We start from the raw sequence: 24,490 nt of genomic DNA, 5'->3' as shown, positions 1-24,490 counted from the left end.
TCTTGGCAACTTCCAAATATACAATATAGCATTGTTAACCATAGTCACTATGCTGTACTTTTTAAATTCTCTTTTCAGTGGTGTCATTCAAGGAGGACAATTTTATTTTATGCTTTTACTTTCTATTTTTCCTTATTTGGCTTTATTTATTTATTTTATATTATATTTATTCTGCTTTATTTATTGATTTCACTTATATTTATTTATTTATTTACTTATTTATTTTTGAGGGAGAGAATCTTAAGCAGCCAGCATGGAGCCCTACTCAGGGCTCGATCCCACAATCCTGGGATCATGACCTGAGCTGAAATCAGCAATGAGATGCTATGGGGCGCCTGGGTGGCTCGGTCGTTTGGGCGTCCAACTTCGGCTCAGGTCATGATCTCACGGTCGGTGAGTTCCAGCCCCGCGTCGGGCTCTGTGCTGACAGCTCAGAGCCTGGAGCCTGCTTCGGATTCTGTGCGTCCCTCTCTCTCTGCCCCTTCCCCACTCACGCACTGTCTCTCTCTATCAAAAAATTAATAAACGTTAAAAAAAATTTTAAAAAAAAGAATCATCTGCTTAACCAACTGAGCCATCCAGGTGCCTCCAAGAAGAACAATTTTAAATTTTGATGTTCAGTCCGTCCCATTTTCTTGTATGGTTCATGTTTTTTATGTTTTATCAAAGTAACCTTCGCCTACCTCAAGTTCTCAGATTCCCTTCTGTGTTTTCTTATAGAAAGTTTAGGTTTTACTTTATATTTTACATCAGGGCCATGATGTGAGGTAAGGATCAATGTTCATTTCCCCTAGGTGGATATCCATTTCATCCAGCAGCACTTGTTGAAAAAGCTCCCTTTTTCCATCTTGCCATCTCTGTCAAAAATCAGTTGACTGTTTTTGTTGGGTGTCTTTCTGAACTCTATTCTCATTCTTTTCAAAAATCGTTTTGGGGTGCCTGTGTGGCTCAGCTGGTTAAGTAGCTGATGCGATTTCGGTTCAGGTCATGATCTCACAGTTTGCAAATTCGAGTCCCACGTTGGGTTCTGCATGACAGTTGGGAGCCTGCTTGGGATTCTCTCTCTCCCTCTCACTCTGCCCCTCCCCAATGCTCTCTCTCTCTCTCTCTCTCTCTCAGAATAAATAAATAAACTTGAAAAAACTGTTTTGGTTATTCTAGATCTTTTGCTTGTTCATATAGGTTTTAGAAACATATTGTCAACGTCTACAAAAAAGCCTGCTGGGTTTTGTTTTGTTTTGTTTGTTTTGTCTCGAGAGAGAGAAAGCAGGGGAGGGGCAGAAAGAGGAGAGAGGAAGAATCCCAAGCAGGCTCCACTTTTGAAATGTTGAATTTTCATTTTCATTCAGTTCTGTATATTTTTATATTCCCTTTGAGACTTTCTCTTTGGATTATTTGGAAATGGGTTTTTAAATTTCCGACTCATGGAATAATTCTCTAGCATCTACTACCGATATCCAGTTTGGTTCGTTTATAGTCTGAAAATATACTCTATGATTTCAATTCTTTTAGGGTTTTTTTTTTTTTTTTTGAGGTTTGTTTCAGGATCCAGGATACGGTCCGTCTCTGGTGACTGCTCCATGCACACTTAAAAAAAATGCGTATTTGCTCTTTTCGGGTACGGTGTTCTTTACATCCACATCAGTTAGATCTTGTTGGGTGATTGTATTATTCAGTTCTGTGTCCTCGCTGAGTTTTTGGCTAGTAGTTCTGTCAATTGCTAAGGGTGGGGGTTGAAGACCCCAACTGTACTTATGGGTTTGTCAGTTTCTACTTTAACTCTATCAGCTTTTGCTTCGTGTGTTTTGAGGCTCTTTTTTGATGTGATTGTATTTGGAATCATTATGTCTTGCTGGTGCACTGAGCTTTTTATCATGAGGTAATGTCTCTCTGTCTGTCTCTAGTAATTTTCTCTGGTCTATTTTATCTAATATTAATAGATCCACACCTGCTTTTCTTTTTTAAGTAGGCTCCATGCCCAAAGTGGGGCTTAAACTCATGACCCCAAGATCAAGAGTCACAGGCTCTACCCACTGAGCCAGCCAGGAGCTGCTTTTTTGATTAATATTTGCAAATCTATCCTTTTCTATCTTTTTACTATCAATCAACCTATGTTTCATTGAAGTAAGGTGCTTGTAGATAGCATATTATTGGCACATTTTTAAAATCTACTCTGTAAATCTAGGCTTTTAATTGGTATATTTAGATCATTTGTATTTAAGACAGTTATTGATGTCAGAGTTTCTTAGCCAGTTTGTTTTTCATTTGTTCCCTCTGTTTCTCAATCTTCTGTTTCCCTTTTCTTTCCTTTCTGTGAGTTACTTGAACATTTTTTCAAAATTCCGTTTTGATTTATTTTATACTGTTTTTTTTTTTTTTCAACAGATTTCTTTGTATGGTTTCACTCGGGGTTGCTGTAGGTATTATGCAATCCATCTGTAACTTAACAGTCTCCTTGAATTGATGTTTTTCCACTTCAAGTAAAGTGTAAGCAGTCCCTTAGCCCTCCTCAATTAAAAAATTTACTTGTCTTCAGTATTGAGCGCCACATTACCTGGTGTTATAATTGTCGTTTCAGACACCAAATATGATTCAAGAAACTCATGATAGGGGTGCCTCCATAGCTCAGTCAGTTAAGCGTCTGACTCCTGACTCAGCTCAAGTCATGATCTCATGGTTTCTAAGTTCCAGCCCCACATCAGGCTTTGCATGGACAGGGCAGAGCTTGCTTGGGATTCTCTCTCTTCCCTTCTTTCTCTGTCCCTCCCCCACTTGGTCTTGCTCTCTCAAATAAATAAACATTAAAAAAATGAAAAAAAGAAACTCATGAAAAGGACAGCCTATTATTTTGTCCCTATTTTTATCCATTTGGATGTTCTTTTTTCTTATCTGAAGTTCCACACTTCTGTTATCATTTCCTTTTTGTTTAGAGAACTTTCTTTTGCTGTTCTTTAAGGGCAGGTTACAAATTCTTAGTTTTTCTTCACTTAGGAGTATCTAATTTCTCACAATTCCCAAAGGATATTTTTGAGGGGTATAGAATTTGCTATTGACAGTTCTTTTCTTGCAGCATTCAGAAATGTTCTGTCACTTCCTTCCCTCCTCCACGATTTCAAAATTTTTTTAACGTGTATTTATTTTTGAAGGAGAGAGAGACAGTGTGAGTGGGGGAGGGGCAGAGAGAGAGAGAGAGAGAGAGAGAGAGAGAGAGGCACAGAATCTGAAGCAGGCTCCAGGCTCTGGGCTGTCAGCACAGAGCCCAATGCGGGGCTAGAACTCACAAATCGTGAGATCATGACCTGAACCGAAGTCGGACGCTTAACCGACTGAGCCACCCAGGTGCCCCGCCTCCTCCGCGATTTCAAACGAGAAATCCACGGCCATTCAGATTGATCCTCTGTGAGTCTTACTTCTCTTCTCTCTGGCCACTTTCAAAAGTTTTCCTTTGCCTTCAGTTTTCAGAAATTTAGTTATGATGTGTCCCGACATGCATTTCTTTGGTTTATCCTGTTGGGGTTTTGTTCAGTCTCCTGAGTCTATAGATGTCCAACTTTCACCAAATTTGGGGAGTTTCCAGCCTTATTTCCAGAGTACTTTTTCAGTCCTACTCTGACTCCTCCCCTCCCAGGGCTCCGATAACAGAAGGATCGGCTCTTTTCGTCGTCAGCGTGCAGGTTCCTGAAACTCTGCATTTTTTTCCTGTCTGCTTTCTCTGTTGTTCGGATTCGGTGGATTTCACTGATCAGCCATCATCGCTCTACTATTAAGCCGGTCCAGTGAGGTTTTTTTATTTAGACCATTGTGTTTTTTAGTTCTATATCTTCCATTTTTTTAAAATATAGCTTGTGTTTCTTTGCTGAGATTTTCCCTTTTCCATTCGTTTCCAAACATTCTTCTGATGACTGCTTTAGCATGAGAAGTCAGATCATTCTGACCTCTGATTCATCTCTGTATTGTCTTTTCATTCAATTTGAGATCCCTGGTTCTTGGCGTGAGAAAGGGTTTTCGATTGTATTCTGGGCCTTTGGGATATTATGCAACACCGGGTCCTAATTAAGCTTCTTTATTAGGGGCCATCCCCTGCAGCACAAGGGTGGGCCAGGTGGGAGGTATTCTCAGTTTCCCCACTAGGTCTGCTGACACCATTCCTGCAGCCAGGGATCACCCTGGGGGAGGGGAGAAGTTCAGCTCCCGCTTTGGTAAAATGAGGCACAGACGTGCATGAAGTTGTCGTCTCTGAGTTAGCTCCCCAGTGGGCCTCGAGGACAGCCAGTTAGGAGACAGGAGAAGCAGAGTCAGTGTCCAGCTTTGCATAACCTGCTTCTCTTATTGCTACCGGGTGGGGTAGAGGGTTTAGCTCTCCACTGGGCCCTGATAACGTGAGGGGCAGGGGCTATGTGGAATGGTGACGAGTCCCACCTTGCGTCCCCTCCAGAAGCCTCATCGCTGCCAGCTGGGCTTGGAGGCTCAGCATTGCTATTGCCACCGCGCTATCTGGGGGAGAATGAGAGTGCCACCTGCTTCCCCCAGGCCAGCTCCCCGCCCAGGCTGCCCGCACCCCCCAGGTAATCAGAGCCCTGCTGCTTCTGCCACGAAGGGGGATAGAAGGGTGGGTTCTGCTCAGTCCCACCCACACCACTGCCCTTTACTCCCTTGGGTGTGGTGGAAGGCCTCCTCCCTGCCCCGGGGGGTGGTGTGGTTCTCCCACTTCTGCTTGACTTGACTAGATTAGGTTCGGCCAAAGGATTTCTTGGTTTTGCCCACCCCCCCCCCCCCAGCCCTGTGGCTGGAGGGAACAGACTTATCTGGAAGGCTCTTTGGCCTGTGCCATTGGTGGTTCTACTGGGAGGCTTCTACAGACCTCCGTCTGGGAGATACGGGAGGCAGCGAGGAAATTAGGAGCTCCCATGTCGTTCCTCCAGTCCTGAGGCATCTGCCTCATTTCCCCTCTTCTGAGCCCTCCTATGCTCATCTATTGTGTTACGTTCAGGATTTCTCAGGTGCAGGAAAGAGGGCTTAGGGGAAATGGGGTTACTGCATCCTGAAGAGAATCCCTTTTGTATATAATATAGCCTTTTATATCGGTTTTGGAAAGCACTCCGTAGGCATTGGAAAAGAAAGTTCATCCTTCAAAAACAAAGCAAAATTCAAATCCACTAAGGAAATAGTGCTAATGACATTTATCAAGTTCTTTCTAACTTTTTCTCTGACTTAGAGTTGTTCTTAAAAATATTCCATCACAGGGGCTCCTGGGTGGCTCAGTCGGTTGGGCGACCGACTTCGGCTCAGGTCACGATCTCGCGGTCCGTGAGTTCGAGCCCCGGGTCGGGCTCTGGGCTGACGGCTCAGAGCCTGGAGCCTGTTTCGGATTCTGTGTCTCCCTCTCTCTGCTCCTCCCCCGTTCATGCTCTGTCTCTCTCTGTCCCAAAAATAAATAAACGTTAAAAAAAATATATTCCATTACTACTTGTGGCAGTATATATTGATATCTCTAATGATTTTAACGTATTTTGCTGTAGCATTATTTGATGTCTGCAAGCTCATTATTATTTAGTCTTTATTATGACTTATTGTGAGTATAAAATGACTTTCTGGATGTTGCTTCCGATGAATTCTGTACTTTTTTAATGATATTTTGACTCCTGCCTTCTTAGACCCTTCTTTTAACCATTCTAGTTCATTCTGTTTATCTTTTGTGGTTACATTTTATTTCTTCATTGACATCTGAGAATTTTTCTCTCTTAAGAGGAAATTTACGGGGCGCCTGGGTGGCGCAGTCGGTTAAGCGTCCGACTTCAGCCAGGTCACGATCTCGCGGTCCGGGAGTTCGAGCCCCTCGTCAGGCTCTGGGCTGATGGCTCGGAGCCTGGAGCCTGTTTCCGATTCTGTGTCTCCCTCTCTCTCTGCCCCTCCCCCATTCATGCTCTGTCTCTCTCTGTCGCAAAAATAAATAAATGTTGAAAAAAAAAATTTTGTTTTAATTAAAAAAAAAAAAAAAAAGAGGAAATTTACTCCAACTTCGTTTTGTGTTAGGACTGGTAATTTGGGGGTGGCCTCTGGCATCTTGTTATTTTTTTTATTTTTCCATTTATTTATTTTTTGAGAGACAGAGAGAGAGCACAAGTTGGGGAGGGGCAAAAGAGGAGGAGACACAGAATCCGAAGCAGGCTGCAGGCTCCGAGCTGTCAGCACAGAGCCCGACGCGGGGCTCGAACTCAAACCATGAGATCATAACCTGAGCTGAAGTCGGATGCTTAACCAACTGAGCCACCCAGGCGCTCCTGGCATCTTGCTATTAAAAAATGGCCAGTGGCATTTTTTTATTCTCTGCAATGGAATGTGGGGGGAGGGGTTTGAGCCCCCTTCCGGAAATCCCTCAGTTACAATCTCAGGACCGTTGTGAATCATGATGGGACCAAGGAGGCTGAACACTTCCTTCCCCAGAGGGACTGAGCGACCAAAGACTGGCTTGTTGTTCATACTTTTCTAAGGAATCTGCTCTGATTTTAACCTTGTCATCCGGGGGGTAGTTAGGTTCCAGGAAAATGACTGACTCATTATAAAAGGGGTGAATTCAGGATAGAGTTGTTCTTATGGTCCTTGATCAAAGCGACGTTAGTAAACTTGTTACTTACGTGACTCTCATTACGCTTTCTTGCAGGTAAGGATTTTAACTATTCAAGCTCAGAATTTGTTGATGGATTTTTAAAATATGGATTTAACACCATTCTCAGTAAAAGCTTGGGCAGTGAGAGAGAAGTGCCAGATACCAGAAATAAAAAGTATGTTTCTCCTGATTTTTTATTGAGGTATAGTTGAAAAATAAGATTATATTCGTTTCAAGTGTGCAACATAATGATTTGATATTTACATATATTGCAAAATAGTCACCACAATAAGGCTAGTTAACATTGGCCACCATACATACCTACCAAAAATATTTGCATGTGTGATGAGGAATTTTAAGATCTATTCTCTCTGCTACTTTCAAATATGCAGCATAGTATTATTAACTATAGTTACCATATAGACATTATATCCCCAAGATGCATTTATTTTATTTTATTCTATTAAAAAAAATTTTTTTAAACGTTTATTTATTTGTGAGACAGAGAGAGACAGAGCATGGACGGGGGAGGGTCAGAGAGAGAGGGAGACACAGAATGGGAAGCAGGCTCCAGGCTCTGAGCTGTCAGCACAGAGCCCGACCGATCGTGACCTGAGCTGAAGTCGGATGCTTAACCGACTGAGCCACCCAGGCGCCCCACGATGCATTTATTTTATAATGGAGCTTTGTTTTGTCCATCCCCTTCCTCTGGCAACCACCAGTTTGTTCTCTGTATTTATAAGCTTGGGTTGGGGATGTTTGGTTGGTTGGTTGTTTTTTAGATTCCACATATAAGTGAGATCATATGGTATTTATCTCTCTCTGACTTATTACATTTAGTGTAATGCCCTCAAGGTCCATCCATGTTCTTGCAAATGACAAGATTCCATTCTTTTTTTATGTTGAATAACATTCCATTGTGTATATGACACTGCATTCTTGATCCATTCAACCACTGATGGACGGTTAGGTTGTTTCTGTGTCTCAGCTATTGTAAATGATGCTGCAGTGAACTTGGGGTGCGTATGTCTTTATGAGTTAGCGCTTTCATTTTCTGCAGGTAAATACCTGCCAGTGAAATTGTTGGATCATATGTTAGCTTTCTTTTGAATTTTTTGAGGAACTTCCATGCTGTTTTCCATTTTGGCCACACCAATTTCCATTCCCACCAACAGTGCATCAGGGTTGGCTCTTCTCCACATCCTCTTCAACACTTGTTATTTCTTGTCTTTTTGAGAATAGCCATTCTGACAGGTGCGAGATGATATCTCGTTGTGGTTTTGATTTGCATTTCCTGATTATTAGTGACACTGAGTACTTTTTCATGTACCTGTTGGCCATCGTATGCCTTTGGAAAAATAGCTATTCAGATTTTTCTGCCCATTTTTAAAAAAAATTTTGTTATTGATTATTTATTCTTTGAGAGACAGACAGAGGAACAGTGCGTGAGCAGGGGAGGGGCAGAGGGAGGGAGACACAGAATCCGAAGCAGGCTACAGGCTCTGAGCCGTCAGCACAGAGCCTGATGCAGGGCTCCGACTAACGAACGGTGAGATCATGACCTGAGCCGAAGTCGGTCACTCAACCAACTGAGCCACCCAGGCACCCCAGATTTCCTGCCCATTTTTTAATTGAATTGTTTGTTTGGTATCGAGTTTTACGAATTCTTTGTATATTTTAGATGTTAATCCCTTATCGCGTGTATGATTTTCTCCCATTCAGTACAGGTTTATACTTTTGTTGTCTTTGTTTTTGGAGCCAGATCCAAAACATCATCCCCAAGATTGATGTCAAGAAACTTACTACTACCTCTGTCTCCTTCTAGGACCTTTATGGCTTTGGGTCTTACCTTCAAGTCTTTAATCTATTTCAAGTTAATTTTTTGTGTATGGTGTTAAGAGAGTGGTCCAGTTTCATTCTTTTGCATGTGGCTAGCAACATTGAAAAGTCTGTCCTTTCCCCGTTGTGTATTCTTGGCTTTTTTTCTTAATTGATTAATCATAAATGGATGATTTTATTTTCTTTCTGAGCACTCTACTCTGTTCCATTGATCCATGAGTCTCTTTTTATGCCAATGCCAAACTGTTTTCATTACTACAGCTTTGCAACAGAGTTTGAAGTCAGAGCATGTGATGCCTCCAGCTGTGTTCTTGTTTCTCCAAATTGTTTTGCCTCTTCAGCGTCTTCTGTAGTTTATATGAATTTGAGGATTCTTTATTTTATTTCTATGAAAAATGCCATTGGAATTGTGATATGGATTGCATTGAATCTGTAGATTTCTTTGGTATAAGGACATCTTCATGGTGTCAAATTCTTTTTTTTTTTTTAATTTTTTTAATGTTTACTTATTTCTGAGAGACAGAAAGAGACAGAGCACAATGGGGGAGGGGCACAGAGAGAGGGAGACACAGAGTCCAAAGCAAGCTCCAGGCTCTGAGCTGTCAGCACAGAGCCTGACGTGGGGCTTAACCTCACGAACTGTGAGATCGTGACCTGAGCCGAAGTCGGGTGCTTAACCGACTGAGCCACCCAGGCCCCCATCAGTGTCAAATTCTTTTAACCCCTGAGCGCAAAACACCCTTCCACTTATTTGTGTCTTCTTTAATTTCTTTTATTAATGTCTTCTAGCTTTCAGTGTACAAGTCTAAACATGAATATGTTTTAAGTTTTTAAATAAACAGTTACTAACCAGATTTTAATTTTGGCATATTAGCAGTCTTGTAATATAGGTTCCTGATTTGGGGACTTGGAGTAGATAGTTTCAAAATTCTGGAGTTGAGAATACCTTCCCCATTTGCATCAAATGTATCTTAGGTATTTATAAGAATTGCATCTCCCCCAAGATATTTTTACTAAATTACCAATGAGGACATTTAGACAAAGGGATATTTCTTTTTCTTTCTTTTTAATTTTTTAATGTTTACTTATTTACTTTGACAGAGAGAGAGCAGGGGAGGGGCAGAGAGAGAGGGAGAGAGAGAGAATCCCAAGCAGATGCTACACTGTCAGCCCAGAGCCTGATGCGGGGCTCGATCTCACAAACCACGAAGTCATGACCTGAGCTGAAATCAAGAGTCGGACGCTCAACCGACCGAGCCACCCAGACCCCCTAGAGAGAGAGATTGTCCAAAGAGAGAAGTGAACTTGGAAGTTTTCGTATTCAGAATATTAACTTCTTTAACAGGAAATTCGGTTTTCAGCCATTCTTGTACTAATCTTGTTATTTCACTAAATGGGATTTCCATTTCAGCTTTGCCTTAAAGTTCGTATGATTATTTTCACTAGCTATTGAAGTATTTGATACAGATCTTTGAAGAGACCATTTTTATGTTGTTTGGTCTTCTGATGTAATTTTTGTCTTTGCACTTTTCAGTTTGGAAATAATTTCAGACCTACAAAATGGTTGAAAAAAATCTCTCAAATAATTCCTGTATAGCCTTTTCTTAGATTCCCCAAATGTTAATATCTTCTACAGACACAACTGAAATATTTACAGCTGCCCCACTAGTGTCCTTTTTCTGGAAATGTCCAACCCAGGATGACTTGCGGCATTCCCATGCCCTTGGTTTTCTTTCATCTGAAACTGTTCCCAAGTCTTTATCTTTCATGACTATAACATTTTTAAGAGAGCTAACCAGTTTTTTTTCTAGAATGTTCCTCAGTTGGAGTTTGATGTTTCCTTGTGATCAAATCCTGGTCATGCTTTTTGGTAGGAATCCCATAGAAGTGATGTTATGTCCTCCTCGAGCATCATATTAGGAGGCACTTGATGTCCATTTGTCCCATTACTAATGAGGTGACTGGGGGTGAAGATACTTTTGATCACTTGACCAAAACAGAAGGTGTCAGATTTCTGCACTGCAAAATTACTATTTATCCTTTTGTAGTTAATAACTTGGGTAGCTTTCTTTTAAATTTTAATTACAGAAAACCTGGCAAATATCAAAAAGCACAAAAGGGGCCAGTCGGCACGCCCCCAGTCCTACAGTCTTTTCTTCTTAGTGTACAAGGTGTAACCCAACTATCTCCCCCCTACCCAGTGCACTCTGTGTCTGTCCCTGTGCCCTAATTTTCCCTTTTTTCGAGGATGCCAGTCTTATTGGACTTACGTCCACCTTAATGACATCTTCCTCATTGCTTCTGCAACAGCCCCATTTCCAAATAAGGGCACATCCTGAGGAACTGGGGCTGAGGACTTCAACAGATGAATTTGGGGGAGACACAATTCAACGCACAATAGTCCTGCTTTCTACCGGACTCTTGGTCACCTATATGACCAGCAAAGAACAGAGCAGCTAACCAAGGATGACCAAACTCAGGTCTTGTCCAAATTACTTTTACCCTGAAAAACTGCCTGCTTAGGTAAGAAACGTTTAAGTCAGCAAAGACCACAGCAACATTTATCAGTTAATTTTGGAGAAACTCATACACACAGGGGCCTAACGGGTCCTGGTGGGACGTAGTCTCAGGCTCCTCCACTCACATGGTCTATCTTCCATTTATCCACAGTTTTCTTCAAATGATATGCCCAGGACTGAATGTCACGTTAGAGACGGGCCTAAGTAGCACGAGCTCCCCCTGGACCATCACATCCCTCGTATTATCCTTCCATTAGCCCCCACCCCACTCTCTCTCACCCACTGCCTGTCTGGCCACAGTCCGTTAGCCCAGGAACGGGCACCTGAGTTGCGCTGGGCCAATGAATCCTTACTGTGCATTTTGAGCCAGAGAGAAAGTCTCACCAGTTTCTCCTTGGGTGCTGATGTTGGCCACAATTCCCACTCCCATGGAATAAAGAGGTGCAAACGAGTCAGGTTGCAGACAGAGGATAAGAATCCTATAATGAGCTTGATGTAATACTTACTGTCTGCCAGGTGCCGTTCTGAGCATTTGACATAGCAACTCATTGAACCCACACAACCTATGAGGAAGGCTGGTCTTGTTATAGTTACTATTATTTCCAGTTGGAAAGACAACAGCAGAAGTGGACAGAGTGTCCAAGTGGCTTTCAAGCCTCTGGCTCCAGTCATTCTTCTTGCCTGTACACTTGTCACCAGGTCCTGTGGGGCATGGGGGGTCCCCTTCCAACGTACTCCCCTTTCTTTTGCTTAAACTAGCACCAGGGGGGTTGCCATTTACAACCGAAATATTTCAAAATACAACCACATGATGCAGCAATTCAAACGCTAATCAACAGCTAATAACTAATATTATTACAATTCAGCTTCTGTTCTTCTCTCCTATGCACGAAAATAATGACACGCTTTTGTCAAATCCCTGGAAGAAATCCAATTACGCTATATCCACTGCACTTCTTTGTTGCAACAAACTGAGGCACCAGATTTTCTTTGCAGACAGTGCAATGTGGTTGATTTGTGCCTTTCAGTGTGAATCAGCGTATTAATGCACTTTAATAATAGAAACCAAAATACCCGTATGAGTCACGTTTACACTGTATTCAAATTGAATTAAGATGGTCCAGGGAAGAGCACTTATTGCTGGCATGAAGAAGGGGGGGATGACTTAGGGGCATTTGGGTGGCTCAGTCGGTTGAGAGTCTGCCTTTGGCTCAGGTCATGATCTCGCAGTTCGTGAGTTTGAGCCCTGCGTGGGGCTCTATGCTGACAGCTTGGAGCCTGGAGATGCTTCGGATTCTGTGTCTCCCTCTGTCTTGTCTCTCTCTGTCTCTCTCTCATAAATACATAAATATTGGGACACCTGGGTGGCTCAGTCGGTTGGGCATCTGACTTTGGCTCGGGTCATGGTCTCGAAGTTTGTGAGTTCAAGCCCCATGTCGGGCTCTGTGCTGACAGCTCAGAGCCTGGAGCCTGCTTCGTGTTCTGTGTCTCCCTCTCTCTCTGCCCCTCCCCCACTTGCACTCTGTCTCGCAGAAATAAATAAACGTTAAATAAATACATAAATGTTAAAAAGAGTTTTTTAAGAGAAAATATTAGAATAGATAAGAAGTTAGAAAAGCTTTTGTACCTTAATTTTGGTGTTTTCAAATGTACAGTCACCTTATTATCGTAATCATCCATTACGGGAATAAAGAGGAAAAACCGTAAATGCTTTGCGTCAGTGAGACCACAAATCATTTTCTTCCCTTTATTTATCCTCGCAGGTGTTTTCAAAAACATTACCCAGCCAACCTACCTACTGCCAGCGTTGTCATCTGCTTCCACAACGAGGAATTTAACGCCTTGTTCCGGACCATGTTCAGTGTCGTAAACCTCACCCCACGCCACTTCCTTGAAGAAATTATTCTGGTAGACGACATGAGCGACTCTGGTAAGACAGAACTCCATCCATCGATGTCATGTGCTCTGAAGGCGATCTCTGATGGCGCTTGGGTTCTTTTATTACTCACTTTACATTTGATGGGTGTGGAGGCAGGCGCCGTTGGCTCACCGGTGGGGATGTAAGAGCCGGTCCCTGCCCCGCGGTGTTGGGCTCACAGGCGATCAGTGCTTCCATGAGGTATATATAGAAGCACCAACCTGGTCTTCAGGGGTCATGGAGGCTGTTCAGGAAGAGGTGACATCTAAACCCATGTCTGAGGGGTGAGTTGGAGGTAACCTAGATGGAGAGGACGGAGAAAGTGTTTTAGGCAGAGGAAATAGCGTTTTCAAGGCCCAGAGGTAACATCCTGAGTTTGGGATAGTTCTGTACTTCCTGTAGTTTACATATGAGTATAGCATTGGGAGAGAGTGTGGACATACAGCCAGAGCCACCAAAAGGCAACGCCGCTCATGAGGGACTCTGGTTGAATTTTCTCTGGAGAAATGGAGTGCTATCAGAGGCTTAATGCAGGGAAGAGACAGGACCTAAGTCCTTCTCACGAAAGAATTCTCATCAGACCAACTGCAGTCAAGAGCATGCTCTCCTCTGCTCGTTGGTTTCAAAGAGTCGTGATATGAATACAAAATCTGATTCGTTATCCGTTTTGCAGCTTAATTATAAACCTGAGGCAAACCAAGAGGGCCCAGACTAGTGAAAAGCTTGGAGTCTGTAAGTCCCTGTAGGCGTCCATTTCCCTTGGAAGCAATATATCAGTATTGGATAGGTTTCCTACAGAAGAGTTAACCTAATCTGTGAATCTGACCCCCTGTGGTCTGGGAAAGCAAAAAAGGAGAGAGAGTAGGGAGGCAAACAGGCAGGGCTACGAAAGAGCATGTTCCAGGAGTCTGACCCGTGGGGAAGTGACTCTACTTTGTCCAACTGAAGATTACTCAAGCCAACGTCAGCTACGCTTAGGAATTTCACACGTTGGCCAGGCACTACCATGTATGACGTGATTTCTCCGAGAACCACTCTTTATTTCTACTATTGTGCACAGGAGGGGATGTGTAGAGATGGTCAGAGTCCTTATCCCATCAGTAGCACCGGGCAGCACATTTGGCCGCATGCTGAGCGAGAAGTCCCCAAAGCCCTGAGCAAGGGACGGGGGTTGGCGGGAGACCTTCTGCTAGACTGTGGCTTAAAATTTTTTTGTTATGTTTATTATTTATTTTTGAGAGTCAGAGAGACCGAGCATGAACAGGGAAGGGGCAGAGAGAGAGGGAGACACAGAATCTGAAGCAGGCCCCAGGCTCCGAGCTGTCAGCACAGAGCCCAGAGCGTGTAAGAGGCATGTCCAGAGCTGACATGTTAGTGAGAAAGTCAGATTGCTCCAAAGCGCCAAGACTCACGCTTTTTCTATTAAATTCTTAACAGTGACTTATCAAAATAGAGGTATTTCACTAGGAACCTAGAAGAATATTTACGGTTGATTTCAATGCTGAATCACGTGTCTCTCCCTTCCTCACATAGGATAACATTTGTAACATTAGCACTTCTGTGGGAGAACATGGTTTTCAGCAATCCGTCAAAATTGTGATATATTGCTATCTTGTCTGTAGTTCTAGTTTCTATGTTGTCAAGTGTTGGATTTTTTTTTTTTTCCAGATGATTTGAAAGAAAAACTAGACCACCACCTGGAAATTTTTCGGGGAAAGATTAAATTAATAAGAAACAAAAAGAGAGAGGGACTGATCCGATCACGGATGATAGGGGCCTCTCGTGCTTCAGGTATGAGCCTTCCATTTGGGACTTGACCCCGTGTCTGTATCACAGAGACCCTCCTGCCCGTGCAGAGATAGTTTCTCGTGGGGCCCCTCCAAGTCTCCACTGGCATAAGAAGAAGAGTGGATGTGTATTTCAGCCATATGAGTCTTTGGACTCTGAAAGTACATATTCCGCTTTAAGATGTCGATTTGTTATTTCATTTATTTTTATTTTTTATTTATTTGGTTTTTTTTTAACGTTTATTTATTTTCGAGACAGAGAGAGACAGAGCATGAACGGGGGAGGGTCAGAGAGAGGGAGACACAGAATCCGAAACAGGCTCCAGGCTCTGAGCTGTCAGCACAGAGCCCGACGCGAGGCTCGAACTCACAGACCGCGAGATCATGACCCGAGCCGAAGTCGGACGCTCAACCGATTGAGCCACCCAGGGGCCCCTTTATTTATTTGTTAAAAAAAATTTTTTTTAATATTCATTCACTTTTGAGAGACAGAGACAGAGCACGATGAGCAGGGAGGGGGCAGAGAGAGGGAGACATAGAATCTGAAGCAGGCTTTAGGCTCTGAGCTGTCGGCACAGAGCCCAACGTGGGGCTCGAACTCACAAACTGTGAGACCATGACCTGAGCCGAAGTCAGACGCCCAACCAACTGAGCCACCCAGGCACCCCTTTTTATTTTTTATTTTTTTAATGTTTATTTTTGAGGGAGACAGAGACAGAATGCGAGTGGGTTAGGGGCAGAGAGAGAGGGAGACACAGACTCTGAAGCAGGCTCCGGGCTCTGAGCTGTCAGCACAGAGCCCGACGCAGGGCTCGAACCGACGAACTGCGAGACCACGACCTGAGCCAAAGTCGGACGCTTAACCCAGTGAGCCACCCAGGCGCCCCTGCTTTGTTATTTCAAATGGAAGGTGTGTTTTTGCAGGAGCTATGAGGTTAGATCCTGTTACAGGATGAATTCCCCCAGATACAGACTCTGACCTGGAGCTCCACATGCAGACTTTCTAGAGCAAGACTTTCTAGAAACGGTGGGGCCCTGGTGCAGCTACCTGTCCCACAGGGAAACCCTGAAGTCAAGTGGGGACCAAAGGCCAAGACGAAATGAGAAGAGAGAGAGTGTCAGCATGGAGAGAGGGAGAGTGTGCACCAAAAGCTTCTGGCCTGAAACCCGCCATGGGGGAGAGGGAAGGAAGGAGGTCTGGGCCGTGTGGCTGTCAGTAGGTCAGCGGGGCTGGTGGGGAGTCCCAGAGCTCAGTCCTGCCTCGAGGCCCAAACGGCCCCGCTCTGCCTCTGCCCCCAATACGCATGTGTGCTTCGTCCTTGGCTGGAGTCCCCGGGAGGCCGTGGCCTTGGGGTGAATACTGAGCAGATCCCAAAGATTGGGAAGCTGTCAAACGGCCCCTCCCTGCAGGCTGTCTTGAAGGGCATCGCTACATCCAGTCTCTGTGGTCACATGACCTCCTCTCTGTGTCTGTCTGTGTCCAAATCCCCCTCAGATTAAGGGCCCGCCTCCTCTAGCAGGACCTCGTCCTAACAAATCCCGTCTACGACAATCCTATTTCCAAATACAGTCACATTCTGAGGTCTTGGGGGTTAGGACTTGAATATATCTTTGGGGGACACAATTCAACACACAATACTACCAGAGAGTTTGGGATGGGGTTGTTTTGTTTTGTTAAGGAGAAAGTCTTGTTAATTTTTTATTTAGAAAAGTTTCAAACCCATAGAACACTTATATAAAAATCCACGAGATGCTGATATCTTACAATACCCTCTCCACTCACACACATACTCTCTTTCCCTGCCATCCCTTCCCCTACACACACACACACACACACACACACACACACACACACACACACATTACTTCTATGTCTAAAAGTAAGATCGGGGCGCCTGGGTGGCTCAGTGGGTTGAGTGTGCGACTTCGGCTCAGGTCATGATCTCGCAGTTTGTGGGTTTGAGCCCCGCGTCAGGCCCTGTGCTGACAGCTCGGGGTCTGGAGGCTGCTTCGGATTCTGGGTCTCCCTCTCTCTGCCCCTCCCCTGCTCATGCTCTTTCTCTGTCTCAAAAATGAATAAAACATTTTAAAAAAAAAAGTAAGATCAGCTTATACTTCTCTTTTTTTGAACTGTTTTCTTATATTTTGCTTTACTAGACTTATAGAATGAATTGTATGTTTCTTGCCCCGCCTCTTATCATTTTTTCTGAATATCTATGTAAAACAGATGATTTGTGTTTGGAAAATTCCGTAAAATTGTCCTATAAGCTGTCAAGGCACTGGTATCTTTTTTGGTTTCCTCTTTCATCCAGGTATTTTTTTTTTAAGTTTATTTATTTATTTTGAGAGAGAGAGAGAGAGAGAGAAAGAGAGAGAGAGAGAGAGAGAGAGAGAGAGAGAATCCCAAGCAGGCTCTGCCCGATGTAGGGCTCAAACTCACGAACCATGAGATCATGACCTGAGCCGAAATCAAGAGTCCAACGCTTAACCGACTGAGCCACCCAAGTGCCCCTAATCCAGGTATTTTTTTTTAAGGAGTGAGTTTTAAAGTTCTGAAACATAACAGATGTTTTAAAGTGTCTTTTAATTGTTGAGTAATTCGTATTGTGAAAGCTTAATTCATACTGTGGGTGGAATTTGTGGCCTGTTGTTCTGTTGAGATTTCCTTTGTGTCTTAAAGCTGGGTCAATTTTTCAAAATATCTATGTGGATTTCCAAAGAATAAATTTTACCTTTGTGGCCGTAGGTTCCACATGTGTCTAATTTTGTTTTTCTAATACTCTATATTCCGATCCATCTAACTGGGCTCAATCCGTACATTTCTGATAGACTTGTATGAAAATCTTCACCGGTGCCTATGGATGCGTCTATCTGTTTCTCCTCACAACTTGGTCCGTGCTTGTTGTCTGCCCATCTACCTGTATTTGCCTGTCGCCCCCACCGGTGACGTGGGCTTGCTCCCAGGTTTGAAGCTCTGGGGTCCTGTGGTGTGGGCAGGTGAGGCAGCCGCTCGGGGCCCCTCATTAATTCATTCGTGTATTCACTCGTCCAGTCCAGGATTCGTCCAGCCCCTGCTATGTGCTACCCATGCACGTTTATTCTTGTTTTCTTCATTGTATCAACTCTCGTGAGATAAATGAGACCCGCCGAACACGGATGTGTGTTTTCACGTGATGTTAACGTGTGTGCGCGTGGGTAGCACTGTTCTCTTCCAGAGGAGTTAGTGTTTGCGTTTACCACGAAGTGACCGCGTCCCTGGCGGAGGCCTACAGATCCGTTCCCCGGCTGTCACTCAGACTCAGCCTCTTACCCCTCTCCCCTCGCCCTACCCCGGATGCACTGGCCTTCTTACTCTCCTCAGACACCCCAGTCGTACTCCTGTCTCAGAGCCCCGGCACATGGTATCGTCCCCCTGGGATTCTCGTCATGTTTCCGCGTGTCCTGCTACGTGACTTTGTTCAGTTCTCTGTTCAAAGGCTACTCTATCAGAGGCCTTCCCAAAGCAACCCGCATAAAACAGCAAACCCCTATCTCTCTCCATCATCCTTACTCTGATTCTTCTTCATGAACGTAGCACTCTAGGATTGTCGCTACCTCTCAGCTTGTCTAGGTTGGTGGTACTGCCCACAGGATGACACGAGTCATCCGTAAACTAGGCGTGGAGACAGAGCTGCTGTGGATTCTCTGTTGCCCCCCCCCCCAAAGAAATGAAGGAGAAATGGCTGGGACTGGGGAGAGACCTCCGTCGGGAGAATCGGAAGGCAGGGGTTTTGCAGACAAGGAGGAGAGAGCCATCGTCACATGGCATGAATCCAAAGGGAAGGAGATTTGAGTCTGCGTGGGAGCAGGGTCGGTGCGGCTCGGGGCAGCCGTGGGTAGGTAGGAAATGCCAGTGTTGTCTGGGACCCAAGAATCCCTGCCGTTGGCGAGAAGGATGAGCTTCCTATCTGGAACGTCCGTGGGGGAGGCAACATCTTCTAGACAGGGTCAGGGTGTACGTGAGGCAAGAAGGCTGTAGGAGAATTTTGTGGGGGGAAAAATTAGCGTAGAGAAATTTACTCTGAATGAGGGACCCTTGGCAAAGGTCAGAGGGTGGTCCGCAGTGGAAGGAAAGGTTTCAGGGCACAAATACAGGGCAGCCGCGGGGGTGAGAACACGGGACAGGATCTCTCACTGAATTGGCTTGGACGGTCAAGAAGCAGCCAAGAAGGCAGAGATGAGGTGTTGATTTCAACTGACATCCTCAAAGCGAAGGTTTAAAGTCTAGCATGGCGTCGAGAGCTGGCATCGGTGCTGGACATTCACAAGGAAGGAGAGACTTTGGTTGTCTGGCGTGGTGGACAGAATAACGCCGTCCCGCAAGGAGGTTGTCCTAATCCCCCCAGGGTCCGCTAGCATGGTACCTTTTGTGGCACGTGTGGTCAGAAGTAAACGCCTCGAGGGACTCTATTATTTGATGATGCTACATTATTTTTCCATTCTACTGCTGAATCCCATTCTGGTGATTTCCGTTTGGGGCTCTCCCCAAATATACAAGTACTCGAACGCCCGTCTCTTGGTAGATATGGGCAGCGTTTCCACAGAGCACAGATCTAGGAGTGGAACTGCTTGGTTATGGAGTATACATAGGTCCCGACTCACCAGGTAATGACAGACTAGTGATAATCAAATAACAGAATACTTCAGTAACCGTGAATGGCCTACACTACACATGACTACATGGATGAATACCTATCGTTTTGAGGGCGCAAAAGAAGCTACATGCAAAAGAATAAAGTTGGAAAATCAGCAAGACTAAAAGACAATGTGTATGGATGCGTAATTTGATGAAAAACTGAAGGAGAAAAGACCAGGAAGTTATTGCCATAAACACCTGGTTAAACAAAATTTTTTTTAGATGTTTATTTATTTTTGAGAGAGAGAGAGAGACAGGGCGTGAACAGGGGAGGAGCAGAGATCTAGGGAGACACAGAATCAGAGGCAGGCTCTGAGCTGTCAGCACAGAGCCCGATGGGGGCTCGAACTCACAAACCGCGAGATCATGACCTGAGCCGAAGTCAGACACTCAACCGACTGAGCCACCCAGGTGCCCCCACGCCTGGTTAAATCAGCGTGTAGAATCAGGTGGTAGGAGCTGGGGAACAAAATCGTAGGACGCTATGTTCTAGGTTTTGATGAAGGGGTAGTTATATTTGTGTTGGCTTTATGATACATCATTAAGTTCTACATTTATATTTTATCTCTTTTTTTTGGTATACACGTTTCTTGCAACTAAAAGTTGTGAAATAAAAAATATGAAAATGTTAAACTTAAGGGCCTTGAGATGGGCGATTAGCCCGGGCTATGCAGGTGGGCTCACTCTGACCTTGGGAGCCCTTACGACGGGAGGACCTTGCAGACGGTGGGCAGAGAGGGTCAGAGAGCTGTGCGGGACAGTTCCGTCCTCTGTGGTTGGCCCTGAAGATGGACGAAGGGACCTAGGAATGCAGGCAGCTTCTAGAAGCTGGAAAAGACATGATGCTCCCTTAGAGCCTCCAGGAAAGATCTTAGCTCCACCGATACCCTGATTTTAGCCCAGGAAGACCTGTGTTGACTACATGACCTACAGAACTATAGGATCATACATTTATGTTGCTGTAAGCCACTCGGTGGTAAAGAACTCCAGTATATCTAGAAGGAGACCTCTCTCTGCAGGCAGTTGGCCTGGAATTGGAGTGCAGTAATTATCTGACTTTCTGGCAGTTCTGTTGCTTCTAGAATTGCAGCCGCTCAGGCTGCTTAGGAAGTTTTACAGATGGATGCAGAGGGGTCGTGTGGTTTTGGGGAGAGGGACCCTAGAGCTGAGCTCTGCAAAGGCAGTGGCTGGTTCTTGGCCACAAACAGCAAAGGGAGGCCACGTAGGACCATGCAAAGAACACTGGGTTTCAAGCCAGAGCCTGGGTTTCGAGATCTTCACATGCTCATTGTCAGCAACGGCAGCCTGGGCAAGTCACTTCTCTGAGTCTCGGCTTCCCAACGCGTGATGTGGGGACAGTGGCATCTAACGTGGTTGTTGCCATGATTAAATGAGGTAATTCGGAACATTCCCTTCTCTAGCAGTAAGTGTTAAACAAAATGCTCAGCATACACTGACTAGTACAAATAAATTCATAAAATACAAATTTTGAATTTATATGCTCCAGAATGATAACAAAATACATACAGAAAAACTAGAAGAAATTCAGGGCCAAAGTAATAAAAGTACAGAATAGCAATGGTGAAAAGGCTTTGGGAGGTTTTAGAACGCACGAGCCTCATTGCCAGTGAAAGAGGTTAAATTCCCGAAAGATCAGAGATTTTCTCCAGCCCCTAGACCTCAGGACTCAGACCCAAGAAGTCGATTTCCGCGGGGGTAGATTGCATCACAGTTCCAGGCTATGGGAATGTAGCAAACAAACAGAAATTAGAAATTCAAGTAGGATTGTCACTTGAATTGTTTGGTACAAGAGCTAAGTGGCTATGTTTAACGGATTTACAGTGCGGATTAAGTGAACATGCTTAGATATTTTACCAGAGTTGATCATTTCACTCAAGCACAAAAATATTCTCTGTAAATTCCCCACCCCTCCAAAACATAATTTGCATACCACATTCTTAAATATTTTTTAAAAAAAGTTATTTAAGATAAATAAAGTATAATGAGCTATGTTTAAAATTGTTTTCAAGTTTATTTATTTATTTTGAGAGAGACTGAGACAGCGTGAGCAGGAGAGGGGCAGAGAGCAAGGGAGAGAGAGAGAGAGAGAGAGAGCGAGAATCCCAAGCAGGCTCCATGCTGCCATCATGGAGCCCGATGTGGGGCTCGAACTCGCGAAACTGTGAGATCGTGACCTGAGCCGAAACTGGGAGTGGGACGCTTAACCAACTGAGCCCCCAAGCGCCCTGAATGAGCTATGCTTAAATGTAAAAAATGCAGAAACTAAAGACAGGCAGGAAAGAAAAGGAAATGAAGGAGGAGGAGGAGACTTCGTGAGGCCAACACGGCATTTGTTGTTTTCTGAAAACAGAGCTGGCCCCCAGGGCCCCTGAGAAAGTGTGGATCTTCCGGCGGCGGGCAGAGAACAAGCCTCTCCTCAGGAAGATGGATTGAGCTATCAGGGGTCGTCAGTACAGCCCACACACATTCTCTGGGAGGGAGCTGGGCAAGGTCCTTATCAGGTGGATTTGACCTCGCGCCCTTCACTCACTCTAGACCCTGCGGAGAAATTGGCTTAATCTGGGAAGATACCAATCTGGGATTAGATGGGATTCAGATAGTTGAACAGGCTATCTCTGTAAGCACTAAAGAGTATTCTCCTTTCTTTAACTGAACCAACAGAAGCTGAAGATCCCCACGGAATATTCTTGTGAGCGTAGGACTCAGCCAAGAGGCACCCCATGCCCCTTCGCCCTCGTTATGGCGTGTAAATTTCCCCATAAAATGCTTTGTGATGAGTGTAAAAACCGTGAAGTTCATTGGAATGTAGGTGTCGGTAGCTGATTCCCACATGCTTCCCAGTTTAACTCAGAACGAAGAGAAGCTCGGTACGGCACATTGACTGATTTCAAATTATTTTGCATTTGCTGTCTTTCTGCGTCATTAACATTGTCAAAGTTTAGGGGGGAGGGGCTAAATGGGTAAGCAGCACTAAGGAATCTACTCCTGAAATCATTGTTGCGCGATATACTAACTAATTTGGACGTAAATTTAAAGAAATAAATAACAAAATTTTTAAAAATTTTGAGTAAAACCATAAAAAAATTGCCAAAGTTGAAAATATTTAAATCTTTCCGTGCCAAGGGTACACTGCATTTGAAAACTAGGACACCACAAGTCAGCATGGGAAGGAAGCCCTTTCCGTTGTCGCTGCCATGATGGGGCAGTTATTTGGGAGGCAATTAGTAATTTGGGAAAAATTTTCATCTTCGTCTCATACCATAACTCAAATTTAAGTTCCAGTTCTATCGTTAATTTTAGTTTTTAAAATCAAACCATTAAATCGTGATAAGAATTTAAAAAATAAAAAAAAAAACCCTCAATCAGTACTCATCTGTTCTATGAATAAAGTAGACATTTCGAAGCTTAAACCTGAGGGAAAGGACAGAGCTGACTCCCCAAACAGTCACACGGTTGTGACAGTGACATAGCTGGAGACTAGGAGACTTAGTACCACGTTCACAGGAAAACAGTTAATATTCTCAGTATGTAAAATGTATCTACAAAGCCGTTAAAAAACGAAACAATCTATGGTTCCAAAACCTGAATGGACAAAGAATATAAGCATTTCGTTTACAGATCGCCAATCACCTGAAAAGAGCTGAACCTCACTAGCTATAATTTTAACAAGATTTTTTATTGTTTTAATTGAGGTATAATCGACACATGACATCGAAACCATGTTAGGCATATCCCTTAACGATTCGATACACGTATATATTGTGAAATGGTCACCACCCGGTCTAGTTAACGTCCATTACCTCGCGGAGTTACAATTTTTTTTCTTGTGATGCAAGAACTTTTAAGATTTACTCTCTCAGCGGTTTTCAAATACCAACACAGCGTTGTTAACGATAGTCACCATGCTGTTCCTTACGTCCCGGGGACTTATTTATCTTATAACTGGAAATTTGTACGTGTTGACCACCTTCACCTATGTCACTCACCCCCTACCTCTGGCAACTACCCATCTGTTCTCTGACTCTAAGAGTTCAGGGTCTTTTTTCGACTTTACACATAAGGAAGATCATACGGTATTCGTCTTTCTCTGACTTAGTTCACTGAGCATAATGCCCTCGATGTCCATCCACGTCACCCGTGGCAGGATCTTCTTCTTTTTTTATAGCTGGCATGAAAATAACACCCCATCATGTACACACTGTAACTTCTTCATCCTTTCGTCCGCCGATGGACACCTTAGCGTGTTTCTATGTCTTGGCCATCGTAAATATGCTGCAATGAACACGGGGGTGCGGATATCTCTTCAAGATAGTGATTTCATTTTCTTGTGATGCATGCCCAGAGGTGGGATTGCTGGATCACGTGGTAGTTCTGTCCGTAATTTTTTTGAGGAGCCTCCGCACTATCTTCTGCGGTGGCCGCACCCATTTACATCCGCACGAACAGGGCACAGGGACGCCCTCTTCTCCGCATCCTCGCCAACACTACTTGTTTCCTGTCTTTTTTAATAACGGTCATTCCAACCGGGGTGAAGCGACGGCTCGTTGTGGGTTGGACTTGCGTTTCCCTGATGATGAGAGATGTTGAACCCCTTCTCACGTACCGGTTGGCCATGTGTAGGTCTTCTTTGGCAGACGTCATTTTTTTCAACGTTGTGAGATTTGCATTACGTGATATTAACCATGTTGAAGTGAACAGTTCAACAGCACTCAGGACATTCATAGTGATCCGTAAGCACACTCTCTGTCCTGTCCCAAAACATTTGTGTCACCCCCCGAAAGAAAACCCCATTCAGCAGGTTCTCCCCACTTTTCCTTCTCTCAGCCCCTGGTAGATTAGTAATCTGATTTCTGTCTTTAGATTTACTTATTCTGGATACTTCCTGTAAATAGAGTCATACCTTTTGTGTCTGGCTTTTTCATCCAACAACGTTTTGGGGATTCTTCTACAGGTAGCATGTATCTGCCCTTCATTCTTTTTTATGGCCGAATCATATTCTGTCGGATAACTATACCTTAGTTTGGTTCTCCATTTATCTGTGGCTGGACATTTGGGCTGTTTTTACCTTTTCACTGTTGTAAGGAGTACTTCTAGGAACGCGGTCATACGTGTAGTTGAATTCTT

General features: G+C 44.2%; 1 protein-coding gene across 8 annotated transcripts in view; it reads left to right on the top strand.

The window, feature by feature from the left end:
• Window positions 1-24,490, top strand: part of GALNTL5 (polypeptide N-acetylgalactosaminyltransferase like 5) — a 56,832-nt gene that overhangs the window by 6,474 nt on the left and 25,868 nt on the right. For 3 of the 8 annotated variants that reach the window (XR_015243812.1, XM_025929870.2, XM_086685809.1), the window contains exons 3-5: window positions 6,662-6,782; window positions 12,729-12,895; window positions 14,552-14,674. Coding sequence is in view for 7 of the 8 variants with exons in the window: in XM_025929870.2 (XP_025785655.2) it covers window positions 6,662-6,782; window positions 12,729-12,895; window positions 14,552-14,674 (411 nt within the window). In the remaining variant the exon portion in view is untranslated. Of the gene's footprint in view, window positions 1-3,634; window positions 3,777-6,661; window positions 6,783-12,728; window positions 12,896-14,551; window positions 14,675-24,490 lie in introns of those variants that run through there. The other 5 variants (XM_086685838.1, XM_086685831.1, XM_086685853.1 and 2 more) reach the window with 4 other exon arrangements.

Source organism: Puma concolor, chromosome A2 (assembly GCF_028749965.1).
Source record: "Puma concolor isolate L17-30 chromosome A2, mPumCon1.1.hap2, whole genome shotgun sequence".
In the NCBI taxonomy this organism is placed as follows: domain Eukaryota; kingdom Metazoa; phylum Chordata; class Mammalia; order Carnivora; family Felidae; genus Puma; species Puma concolor.
Note: the sequence above shows the minus strand (reverse complement) of the source record. Positions and strands in the feature narration are given on the sequence as shown.